The sequence below is a fragment of the Drosophila virilis genome, chromosome X, assembly GCF_030788295.1.
Source record: "Drosophila virilis strain 15010-1051.87 chromosome X, Dvir_AGI_RSII-ME, whole genome shotgun sequence".
Classification (NCBI taxonomy): domain Eukaryota; kingdom Metazoa; phylum Arthropoda; class Insecta; order Diptera; family Drosophilidae; genus Drosophila; species Drosophila virilis.
Genome location: NC_091543.1, coordinates 1,874,875 through 1,888,228, shown reverse-complemented (window position 1 = coordinate 1,888,228; position 13,354 = coordinate 1,874,875). Strand labels below are relative to the sequence as shown.

General features: G+C 45.0%; 1 protein-coding gene across 4 annotated transcripts in view; it reads left to right on the top strand.

Moving 5' to 3' along the window:
• The window catches only part of ec (ubiquitin specific peptidase echinus), a 78,289-nt gene that overhangs the window by 53,488 nt on the left and 11,447 nt on the right, over positions 1-13,354 (top strand). The window contains exons 1-2 of one of the 4 annotated variants that reach the window (XM_002058160.4): positions 1,584-2,505; positions 7,957-8,049. In XM_002058160.4, the coding sequence (XP_002058196.2) occupies positions 2,314-2,505; positions 7,957-8,049 (285 nt within the window). In that variant the 5' untranslated portion in view covers positions 1,584-2,313. Of the gene's footprint in view, positions 1-1,583; positions 2,506-7,956; positions 8,050-12,787; positions 13,194-13,354 lie in introns of those variants that run through there. The other 3 variants (XM_032440386.2, XM_032440385.2, XM_015169603.3) reach the window with 3 other exon arrangements.

Genomic DNA, 13,354 nt, shown 5'->3' with positions numbered 1-13,354 from the left:
TTTTGGCGCGCAATTTGAGGAAGCTGCGCGCCTGACTGCCCCAAGTGGCACATAAAAAACGCGCAAGCGCCAAAAGAAGCCAACCGCCAGACGAGTACAAGCCTCTCAGCAGCTCGGCTTCCCAGCTAATGGGGCATGAAAACAACAAAAAATACAACAACAGCAAAAAAACAAAGAACGCATTGCAAAAAAAAAAAAAAAAAAAATGATAAAAAAGTCAACAAGTAAAAGCGCGCAGCTCGACTGCGACATACTCTGTTCACAGCTGCTCGAAAAGCGGCGACTTTAAGACTGTAAGCCAATGGCTTTCAAACTGTGCATAAATGTGATATGGCATATATATGCAAGTATATATTACCCGTTCGTTTGCTTAACTATTCCATTGTTTCGGCAAATTCCACTCGCATGCGTGGAAAATTCGTACTTTTTTGTTTACCATCAAATTGCCCTCATATTCGATTTCAAAGATAATAAATGCCACGGGCAAGGCCGGGTAATAACTGCTACAAGTATATATGTACGTGAATATAGTTCTTTAAGGCGGGTCAAAAGCCAACATACCTTTTTTCGCTCTGTGTGCAGGGTATACTCAACCGCGGCCAAAAGTAGCCAGCTGCCCCCCCCCCCCCCCTCCCCCCCCCCCTCTCTCTCTCTCTCTCTCTCTTCGTTGTGGCTGTTTGTTTGTCTGTTTGCTGGCTGGGGGCCCCTTGACGCAACCTCAATAACAATATTTTTGTTCGTTTTCTCGTTTTCGCGCGAGTTTCTAGCTTTTTGGGCTGCTGCTGCCGCGCGCGTTGCACGTTGATTTTGAAAGCCAGACAACAGCTCAACAAGCAACAACAACAACAACAACAACAAGAATAAGAAGAACAACAACAGCAACAAACGACAAAACTCGTTAAGTCTGTAAACGTGTTTTCTACCTTTTCTCTTCTTACTTCATTTCTTGTTGATCTTAGCCAGCGCTCAATGGCCGCCATTTTGTTGGGTTCGAAGCGGCGGGCAAGCCTCGGCTGGCAGCTCGCTGCTGCGACATTTCTGGTTTTCGAACTGCGGGCAAGTTGGCAACACCACCACGCAATTGGCCCCACACAGAAAGTTCATTTACTGGTCTGGGGAGCATTTCGATTCGAGCTTGGAGAATATTTCCCTTGCCATTGGGGAAATGCGCTCGCGCTCTCGCAGCTCTGTTCCGTTCGAATTGTCTTGAGATTCGAAAACGTCATCGACTCATTCGAAAACGTCATCGACACTTGGTTGTTTATTTTGTCGTTTAATCTATTCAAAATAGATGACACCTATTGCAACACATGCAAAATATTAACATATATATAAAGAAGCATTAAATGCCTTAATTATGCAACCGCATATAAATGATATGCGCCATTAATATGCGCGCTTAAAAGCAGGCAGCACTTGTTGCACAAAAAAACTCAACTGCTTAGTCTGGACAACAACCAACGTTGAGAATTTCCCCAAGTGCCTTGCACAGATACACAAGTTTGGTACTTTTGCGCTCTCTCAACGCTCGACAGGGCAATTTGTTTGTTCGCCCGAGTCGCTGCTCGGCCTGGGAAATTAGCGCGCCGCAGTGTTGCGCACGCTCTCAAGATCAACGGACGCTCTGTCGCTGTCGCTGTCGCCGTCGCAGTCGCAGCCACAAACAAGCGCTGCTTTTGTTGTTTTCACACATTCTCTTTTATTTTGATTTGTTTATTTGTTGGCATTCTTTTTTTTTCAAGTGAATTACAAAAAAATAAAAGGAAAACCCGCTGACACAAAACGAAACTGAGCCCCAAACAAAACTGTGACAAATTGTAATCACAAAAAAAAAAAAAAAACAAAAACTAAAACAACAAGAAAAAAGATCGAGACAATAAAAACTCTTGAGCGCGCTTTGTCGCTCTTCTCTGTGTCTGTGTGTCTGTGTGTGTGTCTGTGTCTCAGAAGAAGTTCGAGCTAAGCGCAAGCTGCTCAAAAGCAAACTCTAAATACGAACAGGTGCAAAATATAAATAAATTTGCAAAAAGCAAACAAACAAAAAAAAAAACACAACACTTTGCCAGGCAACAACAGTTGCTTCGAGAAGAAGAGGAAGCACAGTTTGACAAGGGTAAGGGTTGTGTCTTCTTCCCTCTGAGCTTCTTCCCCTCATTGCGGAAGTAGCCGGCGCAAAAGCCCAGCCCTAACGACAGCGAGCCGCGGTCGACGTCGTCGTCGACGTCGACGTCTCCTTCTCCGTCGCCATGTGCTAAACGCAAGCAGAAGAAGAAGAAGAAGAAGCAGCAGCAGCAACAACAGCAATTAGCACAAATGGATACGGTTGCCATTAAAACAGCGCCGCCGCATGCGCCACTTGCCACGGCTCAGCAGCAGCAGCAACAGCAACAACTGCAACAACAACAACAACAACTGCAACGTCAGTCATCGAATTCGCCCGCAACAATTGGCGATAATGTCTACAACAACAAGAACAGCATTGGCGCCTTCTTTCAGACCTGCAAGGTAAGCAGAAAAGAAGAAGCAGCAGCAGCAGCAGCAAATTTCTATTCACCATTCTTAAAACACTTGAAAACAGTTATTGCCCAATGTTGTTGCTGGTTCAGTTAACGGTTCGAACCAACATTCGGAGTTTCATAAGTCAGATTTGTCGCAACTAGACCCAAACTGACTTGGTTCGGTTCAGGGCTTGCATACAATTGGCATTCGAACCGGTTCGGTGCATAACTTTGATAATCATTTGGGCGAGCACCAATTCAAGTTTTGAACCAATTCTGTTGAATAAGCTTTAATATTCCATATAAAAACATTATTTAGGGTCTATTTAGCTCTAAGTTCCGGGCTCTACTGTACTGCAAGAGAAAGAGAAAGAGTGGGAGAGGTAGGGCAATGCCTGTCAGAAACCAATGAAAAAAGCATTTCTCAAATAAATTGTCACAATTACGCGCTTTATTTACAACAACAACAACAACAACAAGAACAACTCGCGCTGCAAAAGAAATGGAAAATTCGAATGCAGTTGACAAAAGCGGGAAAATGGAATATTTTACAAAAATATTCTCTTCTGCATGCTTGACGAACACTTTAATTGCATTGTCACTGGGCAGGGGGGAGGGGCATGGGGCGAGGGTCGGTCGGGCTTGTTTACGGGCTAACAGGTGCCCAGGGGGAAGGGTGAGCGGGTGGCACCTGTACTTGACATTTGCCATAGGCTAGATTAAATAGATAATACACGAGAATTCATTTAAATAAATACAAATTATTTGGGTATATTTGGGCATATGGGAAAATACTCTTTAATCAAATTACGAGAGTGTGCTCTAGTCTGCCCGGCTAGCAGATACCTCGTACTATTGCCTTCGATGCCTCTTAGCTGCCTACCAGGTTTCCTTTAGTTCACTTCTCTCAGCACACAGAGAGGAGTCGAGTGAAGGCTGCCTTCTGCTGCCTCCACTTGCTCGGCATGCCCATCTACGCCCATTTTGTACAGGGTACAAAAGTCAGCGGGACAAGAGTTTTCTTTGTTTCGGTTCGCGAGCGTCGAGCACTTGAAGAGAGACACACACACATTTTGTTTGCACCGGAAATGTAACAGAGAATTCAACAAAAACACATGAAAGATTGTCACTTGTTGAACCCTGTACATGTGTGTGTGTGTGGAGTATATTGGCTAGGCGAGCAGCGAATCTTACTCAGATTCGTGTTCGTATATATTTAATAGAGCAGAGGGACAGAGGGCGCCCACCCAAGGGTTAAACAGACCTCTGCCACTGCCTTTGCCCCTGTCTGACCAACTGCTTCTGAGGTTTTTGGCCACATTATAGTCTGGGACCTTACATAACGAAAGCGCGACCATAACTATGCATAACTGCGACTATTGCCATTGTTTATGCGAGTGTGCGTGTGTTGTTTAACGGTACAGCAAGTGTTTAACAAGCAGCAGCACATTGCGAGGGTTGCTCGAGGCTCGCAGCCGAAAAAAAAAAAAAAAAAACAAAAAAAAACCCAAAGTCTTTCAAATGCGCCCTTGAGCCGCAGACAGACAGACGGAAAGGAAAGAAAGGGAAAACTCTCGGAAAATAATCCTGAGAACTGAGAACTTAATAATAACAGCAACAACTGCAACAGCAGGTAGTTAGCTGTTTATTTGTTGTACTCTATTTGCGATGTAGAAAGGGTATATTGGTTAGCGACAAAATTAGCTGCGAAAACGGAGGCATAGCTGGCCGGGCATACCCTGAGCCCTCCTCTACCAGCTGCAAATGCTGATCGCGCTTGGCCAAAGCTAGAAATCGAAAGATACTTCAGAAATATATACTAAGCAAGAGGCTACATGTCAAATTTGCTGACTCTAGCCATTAAGACCCAAGAGATTTGCGAACTGGGCCTACACCAGGCGGAGCTACGCTCTATAGTTCAATCCTCTCTGAGATTCCGGCGTGCAGACAGACGAACGGACAGGCGGACATGGCTAGAACGACTCGGCTATTGATGCTGCTCAAGAATATATATACTTTATGGGATCGCAGATGCTTCGTTCTGCCTGTTACAAGCATTGACACAAATACATAATACCCTGTTGCCAGTTGAAATGGGCATAAGAAACTTAATAACAGCCCAGCCGGCATCCGCCAGACTTCTTGTCCATGCACCCTTCCCACAGAATCCTTTCGCATTTCCCGCTCAAAAACCTTTGGCCGTCCCATTAGCGTGTCGATCTAGGCAACTCTGTCTACGCCAATTGTGAACAGAGTATTTTGTTGCAGTCGGCTTTGCCGCTTGCTTTGCGCTGCTTGTCTGAAGTCTTCTTTTGTTAGCCTGACCAAATGCACTTCACGTCGCAGCCACCCGCTGCTTGTGCAACTCTCCCTCCCTCCCTCTCTTCCCCTCTCTCTCGAGCTGTCTCTTTCTGCTTGCGCAAACAAGTGAGAGAAAAACTGAACTGCAAATTCGTCTCATTTCTTTTGTCGCGAGCTTCGTTTAACATTTAATTGAATTTTCCGCGGCTGCCTTTTAACTTAATTATGTCAGTCAACGTTGCAGCACACACACACACACACACACACACACACACACACACACACACACACACACTGCGAGCAAGTGTTATTGCTTATAATTTCAATGCGGCGCAAAAGTAAAAAAAAAAAAGTGGGAATATATAATCCAGCGCATTTGCATTTTGTTTGTTATAAAAAGCTTAAATGGAATATTCGAAACGATTTTATGCTAAATTGATGCGATGAATGCTGGGTAAGGGGAAGCGGGAGGGGGGTAAGGGGTAGAGGTAGACTTGTCACTGCGAGCGACAACAAATATGCGCAGCTGGGCGACGACAACAAATTCATGCACAAACATATCAATAATAACAACAACAAGAAGAAAAAGATAAAGAAGAAGAACAACAACAACAACAAGTGCGGCCTCAGCAACAGGTTGAGCATAAATTATGACCAAAACCAATTTCTTTGTTGTTGTTGTTGTTTTTTGCCTAATTTACAATTTTTTGTTTTCAATTTATATTTTTTCTTGCGTTGCTTTGGCCAACTTTTCTTCTGCTTCTTCTTCTGCCTCTTCTGCTTCTCGTTGGAAGGGAAATTCGGCGCCTTGGCAACTTTCACACAGTTTTCGGACATTTCCGCAACAGCAACAAGAAATTTGATTGAATATTGTTTTTCTTCAATTTCCAATTGTTTTTGACTTAGCACCAAGGTCCTGGCCAAGTTTGTCGCCTAAGTCTTTTGTTTTGGCACCCAAAAAGTTGGTTATGCAAACCAAAAATAATGTCAAAATGTGAACAGAAATGAACGCCATTGAAACGAAGGCAGATGAAAGATGGAACATGGGAACTGGGCGAGAGCACAGCTCGTGCCCAACTTGGGAGAGCAACTGCGATGGGCTTGCTGTTTTCACATAATTAATCCACATCGATGTCACATTGACATGCCCGAACCAGATCAAGACAAGAGGAAGTCGTTAACGCAGCGAACGTGTGTGCGTGCAAATAATATGCCCAAACAAGATTTGGCTAGAAATGTGCCCAAAAGCGAAGCGCCTACAGCTCGAGTCGTTAGCACGTGCTAAATGCCACGCCCACGCATTAGTTAACAACAACGAAATGTGGCCAATTAATGCGAAGCATTTAATTTAGTTTAGTTTCGGTTTGGCTACAAATTTGATCAACTGACGCATGGGCGGGCGGACGGCGCCCACGCTCAAAAGCCAACGGGCCGAGCGAGCGGAAGTGCAAGTCGAAGCATGACAAATGCCGCAGCTTGCCTACGCGTGCGTGTGTGTGTGTGTGGGCGTGTGTGTGTGTGGGCGTTTAGCAATAGCCAAAACAATGACCAAAGCTACATGCGAGCAGCCCAAATGACTTCAGTTTCAAGTGTGAAAGGCAACCAAACCGAAGCGAGCCGAGTCGAGTGCGTAACTGCGTCAATGTGCATGAACTGAAAGAAAGAGATAAACAAAGAGATAAAGATAAAGATAAGCATAGTTAAAATAATAGAGCTTGAGGCGCCAGTGAAAGCTGGGCAGAGCCTGCAGACACTTTTTTGATCAGGGATTCGCCTTTGGAGTCGAGCTTATAAAATCACAATAGAACATGAAGTAGATTTGCAGCTTCTACTAATATATTTATTTAGTGTATCCTTAAAGGAGTTCAGACTTGGCCTTGGCTCCTCAGTAGACTCTCCTTGTAGAAGTTATTCCAAGACAAAGGCAAAGTTAAAGTAAAAGAGCCTTAAGAGCTTTGTTCCTTTGTTTGTTTATTCCCTTGAAATGTTTCCTTAGGGAAGTTCAGACTTGGTTCTGGATATCCTCAGCAGGAGCCTCAACTTCTGGACCAGCTCATCCTAATAAAGCATGGACAAGATCTTTGGCTTCTACTTGCATATTTCTACTAAAATTCTCCTGTTACTCCTCTTACTCCTCTTCTATGAAATATTGCCTTAGACTAGGCTCTGCTCTGTCTTATTCCGTTTGCAGCTCGAATAATCTTGTTTTTCGTTTGTCTTAGCTGAAAACTGGCTCGTGCCAGTCGAGTCCAATCTAGAATCCCTGCAGCTGTGCATTTTGGCTGCCCAAATCTTTCTCAGTGTGTGTGTTGAGAGTTTGTGGCTTTCAACCAGTTTGGCGATTATCTGTCGAGCTTAGCTTGAGCTTGAGTTGGCAGTTGCTCCAGTTCAATTAAATGGAACGCCGCTGCGTTAGACGCGTGTCACGTGGAATTGCGTCGAGCGTCCGTTGCAGGGAACGGAGACGGCTTTCATTTCGCATAATTAGCTGGCCAGACTGATGGCCGATCTCCTTCTGGCTGCTGCCAAGTCATGACTCATGAGTTGAACTCTGACAGCAGCAGCAGCAGCAACAACAACAAATGCGAGACGAAACGAAACGAAACGAAACAGACAAAAAAAAAAAAAAAGATCAAGAGTCGAGCTAGGCGGGTTTCGGTTGTCGGTTGTTTTTGGGGCCTTACGTTTTGCTACTTGGCCCGACTCGACTTGGCTTTGATCTGCTCAGCTCCGCGCTGACTGCGGCATATCTTTAAATGTGTTCAAACCGGCTGCGGCCGCAAAGCTCGGCAACAAATTCGTTGTGTTTTCTGTGGCTGGGCAACATTTGTGGCCAGCTACAAAACTGGTTTTCGTTTTGGCCACAAAACTCTTTGCCCACTTGGCTTCTCTTGAGTCCAGCACACACACACACACACACACACACACACACACTCGCACACACTCTCGCACACACACAGAGAGAGATCTTTGGCAAGATGGCGTCGCGGCAACCGGTTTAAGGCTTTGCCTTGCCTCTTGTTATACACACAGAGATTTTGTAGAGATTTGCGCGTGTGCCCCTGTGGCTGCCCTCCACATGTCTACCCTTACCCCTCACCCCACTCTCACAAATATCTAATGCTTTTTTTTCTTGTTTCTCGCGATCTCTTTGCAGGTCTTGTGGCACCTGGACGCCTTCCGACGCTCGTTCCGGAGCCTCAATCAGCACGTTTGCGGCGGCCAAGATTGCATTTTCTGTGCGCTGAAGGTAAGTGACAATGCTAAGCTAAGCGCGGCACTTTTCGATATTCGCTTTAGTCTGGACACGAACCAGACACTTCTAATTAATTTTTGGCATTGCAAATGGTTTCCCATTTAACATTTAAATATATTCATATGATTGTTTTTTGCAGCTTTAACTTAATTAAGCTATTGATTTTATATTCTGTTTAAGAATTATAAGTAAATATTTGTTACTCGCTTGATTGGCAACAAGTATATATGTATATATATACTCGTATATGCCCGCATCGTTTAAAGCGCAGCGATCACACTGTGAACAGAGTATAGGACAGTCGATTTTTGTTGCTTTAATACTAGATTCCTTTAGATACACACAAATATATACATTTTATACATATTTATAAATTGTATATTAAAAAGTGCTTTGCAGCTTTTTATTTACTTTTTAATGAGTTTAAAAATATGTGTTGCCTACTTTTAGCTGCTGGCAAAATTACTTTGCGCTTGAAATTGGAAAGTGAACAGAGTATTGCGCAGTCGGGAGCAACGTTCTTGATTGCTTCCTATATATACATATAAGCTTATATATTATGTAGTTATATATTTTATATTATAAAGTGAATTTTAGCTTTATATTCATATAAAATTGAAATTGAAAAATTTGTATTGCCTACTCTTAGCTGCTGGCAAAATTGCTTTAGGCCTCAAATTGTATTGCGTGCTTTTAAACGCAGCTCAAAAAAAACTGAAAATAAAGCAATTAAATGCCCAGGGTCAGTCAGGCACTTAGACAGCTAGACAGCTAGACAGACAGACAGACAGACAGACAGGCGGACGGACGGACGGAGCGTAATTTTCCCAGTGTCTGGCCGTCTGGTGGTCGCGTTGATTTTTCCTGCGCCGCTTGTACATTTTAATTGCCGCGACGCCTTTCGTTCGTCCGACAGTTGCCAAATCATTTTTTCACACGCACACACAGATTGCGCGGCTCGTCAGTATCAAGTGCGTGTTTTTCCCATTTTCATTGCACGAAAATTCCCACAACTGGCCTAGAATCCCGCACCATTTGTCTAGCTGCATCTGCATCTGCATCTGCTGCGTCTTCCAGTTTTTTCCATTGCACAGAGAGACAAATCAAAAAAAAATAAAAATAAAATCTGTCACCTATTCAGCTAGCCGAACAAGTAAAACAGAGAACATGCTGCTGCTGCCTGACTTGTACCTGTGCCGCTGCCTTTGTCCTGGGCCACGCCCCATTAATAAGGCGTGAGCATGTCCTGCGTGAAACTTTAATTGACCGCTTGATTAATGTTGAATGCGTGCCCGTTTAGTGTCATGTTCAGTTCTCACCCAATTATGCAAATAATGCTGGCCAGCCAAAACCCACCCCCAATCCCAGTGCAAGTTTGTTGCTGCAGTCATTCGTTTTGGCCCCTGACACGCAAAGAAGTCAATAAACTTCTGTTGCAGCCGCAGCGTATCCTCCTACTCCTAACAAATTTCCATAAAATGAAATCAACTTTGGAAAAAAGGCAGCAGCAGCAGACAAAGATGAGGCTGGAAAAGCGCTTGGCCCAGGCAGCAGCTACAGCTTCTTCTTCTTTCTCTGCTGCTGCTGCTTCTTGTTCGTGCTTCGTGTTAACCCGTAGGCAACAGGCAGCTCGACGACGACGTCGCTGTGGAAAACTCAGCGCCTTCGCCTTTTGTGACGCGACTGTACTTTTCGTGCGGCTCGCAGCAGAGCACAGGGTGTTTATCAGTTAACAACTCCTGTGTGCGCTCGCTCTCTCTCTCGCTCTCAGTTGATGACGTCGCTGCTTGTTTGGCAGAAGTGGAAAGTGTTCCCCCCGCCTCCCTTCCCCACTTCACCTGGCTTTGCTCTTCTGCTTGTTTGTTTGTTTGTTTTGACTCTTTGTTTTCTTGTGAGCCCTCTTCTATACGTTCTCTCTTGCCGTTCTTCACCCGATCCGCCGGTTGTCAAAGAGCCGTCGACTCCTCACTCGCCTTTTTCTGTTTGCTGCCACACATTAAACAACAACAACAACAACTGGCAACTGGCAACTGGCAACCCCTTTTTTGTCGTTTGTTTCTGTCTTTGGGTTTGCATTAATTATGTTTCTGCCCTTTTCCACTTGTTGCTGCTAAATTAATTGAAACTCCCTGCCTGCCACGCTCCCCCTCTCTAAATCTAAACTCCCACCCATTGGCATGCAGGTTCCCAGCTGCCAGTTCTGGCTTCCCAGTTTAATTATGAGCAACAGCTTAAAGTTGAAGAACTAGCCGTAGAGGAAGCCGTCTCCAAGACATTGGCCCTCTGAGAAACTCCCACGCGATGGCTGTAAAAAACAATTCAGATCGCAGTTCTGGATCTCTCTCCCCTCTCCCCTCTCCCCCTCTCTCTCTCTCTCTCTCTTTTTCTAGATATATATATATAGCATGTGGGCCCAGTTCTAAGTTGATTGTTTCTTTATTTTCATGGCCATTTGGTCTTGTCTACCTCGTCTCTCTGAAATATCGTCTCGTCAGGTCGTTTAAGTGAAATTTGAACGCTTCAATGCGCAATTCCCACAAACTGTGTCTCAACCTCGGTCGCCTCCTTTTCTAAGGACAAACTCATTAAAGGGCCGCGTCTCCTTACGATTGATACTCAGCGCATTTCTGTCGAATTCAATTTACCCGCGGATGAGTACAATGACTTGTCTGGCTGTAGATAAAGTCTGTGCCACTTTGATAAGTCTGAGCTGGGGGCGGGGTTTATTTACCTGTTAAACATCTAATCTCGACTCTGGAACAAATCTGAATGCAAACAAGCTGGAAAGTGCACTTGGAAATGCATTTTGGGCACTTCTTAACGTATTTATTTATTTGTTTTTTTTTTCGGGCTGAGTTTCGTTTTTTATACGCATGCTGTTTGCTCGCGACTCTCGGTCGGCCATAAAACACTGAAATTAACATAAAGCAGCGGCCGCATGGCAACCATTCAACACTTCGCGATCATCTGATCAGCGCACGAGCCCGTTGGCGTTAATCAGTCCTGGAGCAGCTCTAGGCTGGCAACTGGCAGCCGGAGCATATGATGCGAAGGCTGTGCCTCCAACTCCGGCTGATTCATCTTGCCAGCCAACTCTTGCACAATCTACCAACGCTTGCTGCGCTCATTTGTGACTCGCATATACATATTTATCATACATATTATTATTATTTGCATTTAGCTTAATTTGTGCCGTCGACGTGTCGGCTGAAGGTTGTGCGACGGCCAGCCAAAAGCCAAGCGCAGTTATCGCAGTTCGTGAAATTTTTGACATTTCTTCAGCCATGGAAGCTACGTTCCAAGATAAAAGCCAAGCAGATGCAGCTATTAGCTACAGTTGGCAGCTTCTGCTGGCGTATGCTTTGCCCTTTTTTTTGATCATATTCTGAACTTTGCCCCAACATAAATACCCTAATATATTTGCTCTACAATCAATTAGTTCAATATGTTTGCTGTCGCTTTGCTTTAGGAACCTTGGAGCCGAGCCGAGCCCTGCTTTTATTGCGTTTGGACCCAATGCCAATCAATCAATTGTTGGCTCTCAAATGGTGACTCACAGACTGGATGCAATCGCTGGCGACTGGAGTGGGATGGACTGGAGATGCAGTCTGTGGATTTTGAGTCATGCGCCATAAAAGAGAAGATGCTTTTAAATATTGTTGAGGGAGAGAGAGAGTGGGAGCGCGGAGCAGCAACAAAAACGTGCAACATGAACGTGCTGTGGCTTACTTTTCACCTACAACAAACAACAAGAAGAACTGGCCAAGTTGTCTGAACCTTGTCTTTGGGTTTTTTTCGTTGGGTTTTTTCTTTTTTTTTTTGTTGTTGTTGTTTGTATTTGTGGGTCGATCGATTGTTGATGCTCGATCGTTGCGCCCTTTGCTGCTTGGCGATTTGCTGGCGATTCGCTGGCGATTTGCCAGCCGCACGCTATGCTGCGGCATTTCCGCTTAATGCTGACTCAACAGACGCAGCATTGGCCATGGCCAAGAAGAGGAAGAAGAAGTAGAAGTCGTTCGAGCTGTGGGCAGTTGGGCTTAAGCCCAAACCAGGCTCGATCTGTCTCTTTCCCCCCCCCCCCTCTCTCTCTTTCTCTCGCTCGCTCGCCGTCTTGCTGCTCGGTTTCTAATGCCAATTAAGGCGCTGCCACGCCCATTTGGGCCAGCAAGACGGTTAACTGGTTTTTTGCGCCCTTTTCGCTGTCAAAACGCTCGAGTCCATTTCCATGTTCATTTCCATTTGTCATCTGAACTGCGGCAAATCTGTGGCCACAGGGTGATCCAAGCGCGAGAGAGCCACAGCCAGAGAGCGTCAACTTGTTTACCTGCGCAAGCAGTTTACGTTTACGTTTTTACCTGTTTACCTGCCTCCTCCTCCTCCTCCGTTTGGCTGGCTGGCCTACTGCAACACGCAAAACTCCCCCGAAATTCGAGTTGGACGGCGACTTGTTGTTGGCTCAGGTGAGCTCAGGTGAGCTGCCAGTGCTGCCCGGCACTTGGCGGAAAATAGCCAAAAAAAATAGCCGCATTTAGCTACAATTAAAGCTTTGAATGTGGTCAGCAGTGTTTAGCACAAGCAAAAACATAAACAGCCGAATCAGCTGCCACTTTTGGCTAGAAAACGGCTAAATTGGCCAACAGTCAGTAACCGAAGTTCTTGTCTCTATTGTCTCGTCGCACAAACCGGTCGTCGCCGCGCTCGCCCTCTCTCTCTCTCTCTCTCTTGCTCTCGTTCTTGCTCTCTCGCGCTCGGTGCCCGCGCTTGGCCTGGCCAAGAGAAACGAGTTTCAGTTGCGAGCCAATTTTTGTAGCGCGTGGACGTCGCAGCGCGCGAATCAAACGAGTCACAACTCGAATCGAGAAAAACTCGAATCGAATATCGAAACGGGAATCCGAAACTCCGACGCGAAGCAAAAAACAAAATCAAATCAAATCAAAAACGCGCCAAACGCAAAACCCAAATTTGTAAAGCATTTTTTTTCTGTTTGTTGTGCTGTGGCCAAGAAAAAATCAAAAAGTCAAAAATAAGAAAACTTGCCTAAAAGCCAGAGAGGCATAGAGTACTTATTATTATTATTATTATTGTATAGCACTTGGGATTTATCGCATCGAATCGCCGGACTAAGTCGAAATGTCAGCGTAAGTTTGGCCAAAAGTTCGAGCAAACGCTTCTGCTGTCCGCTTAAAAAAATGCCAGTTGAGTTTCTGGCCTTTTGTCTTGATCAGAATGAAAAGAAGAAAAATATATTCAATAAACTTAGCTTTAACTAGCCGCGGGCCGCAGCTAACAGTTCCGTTTG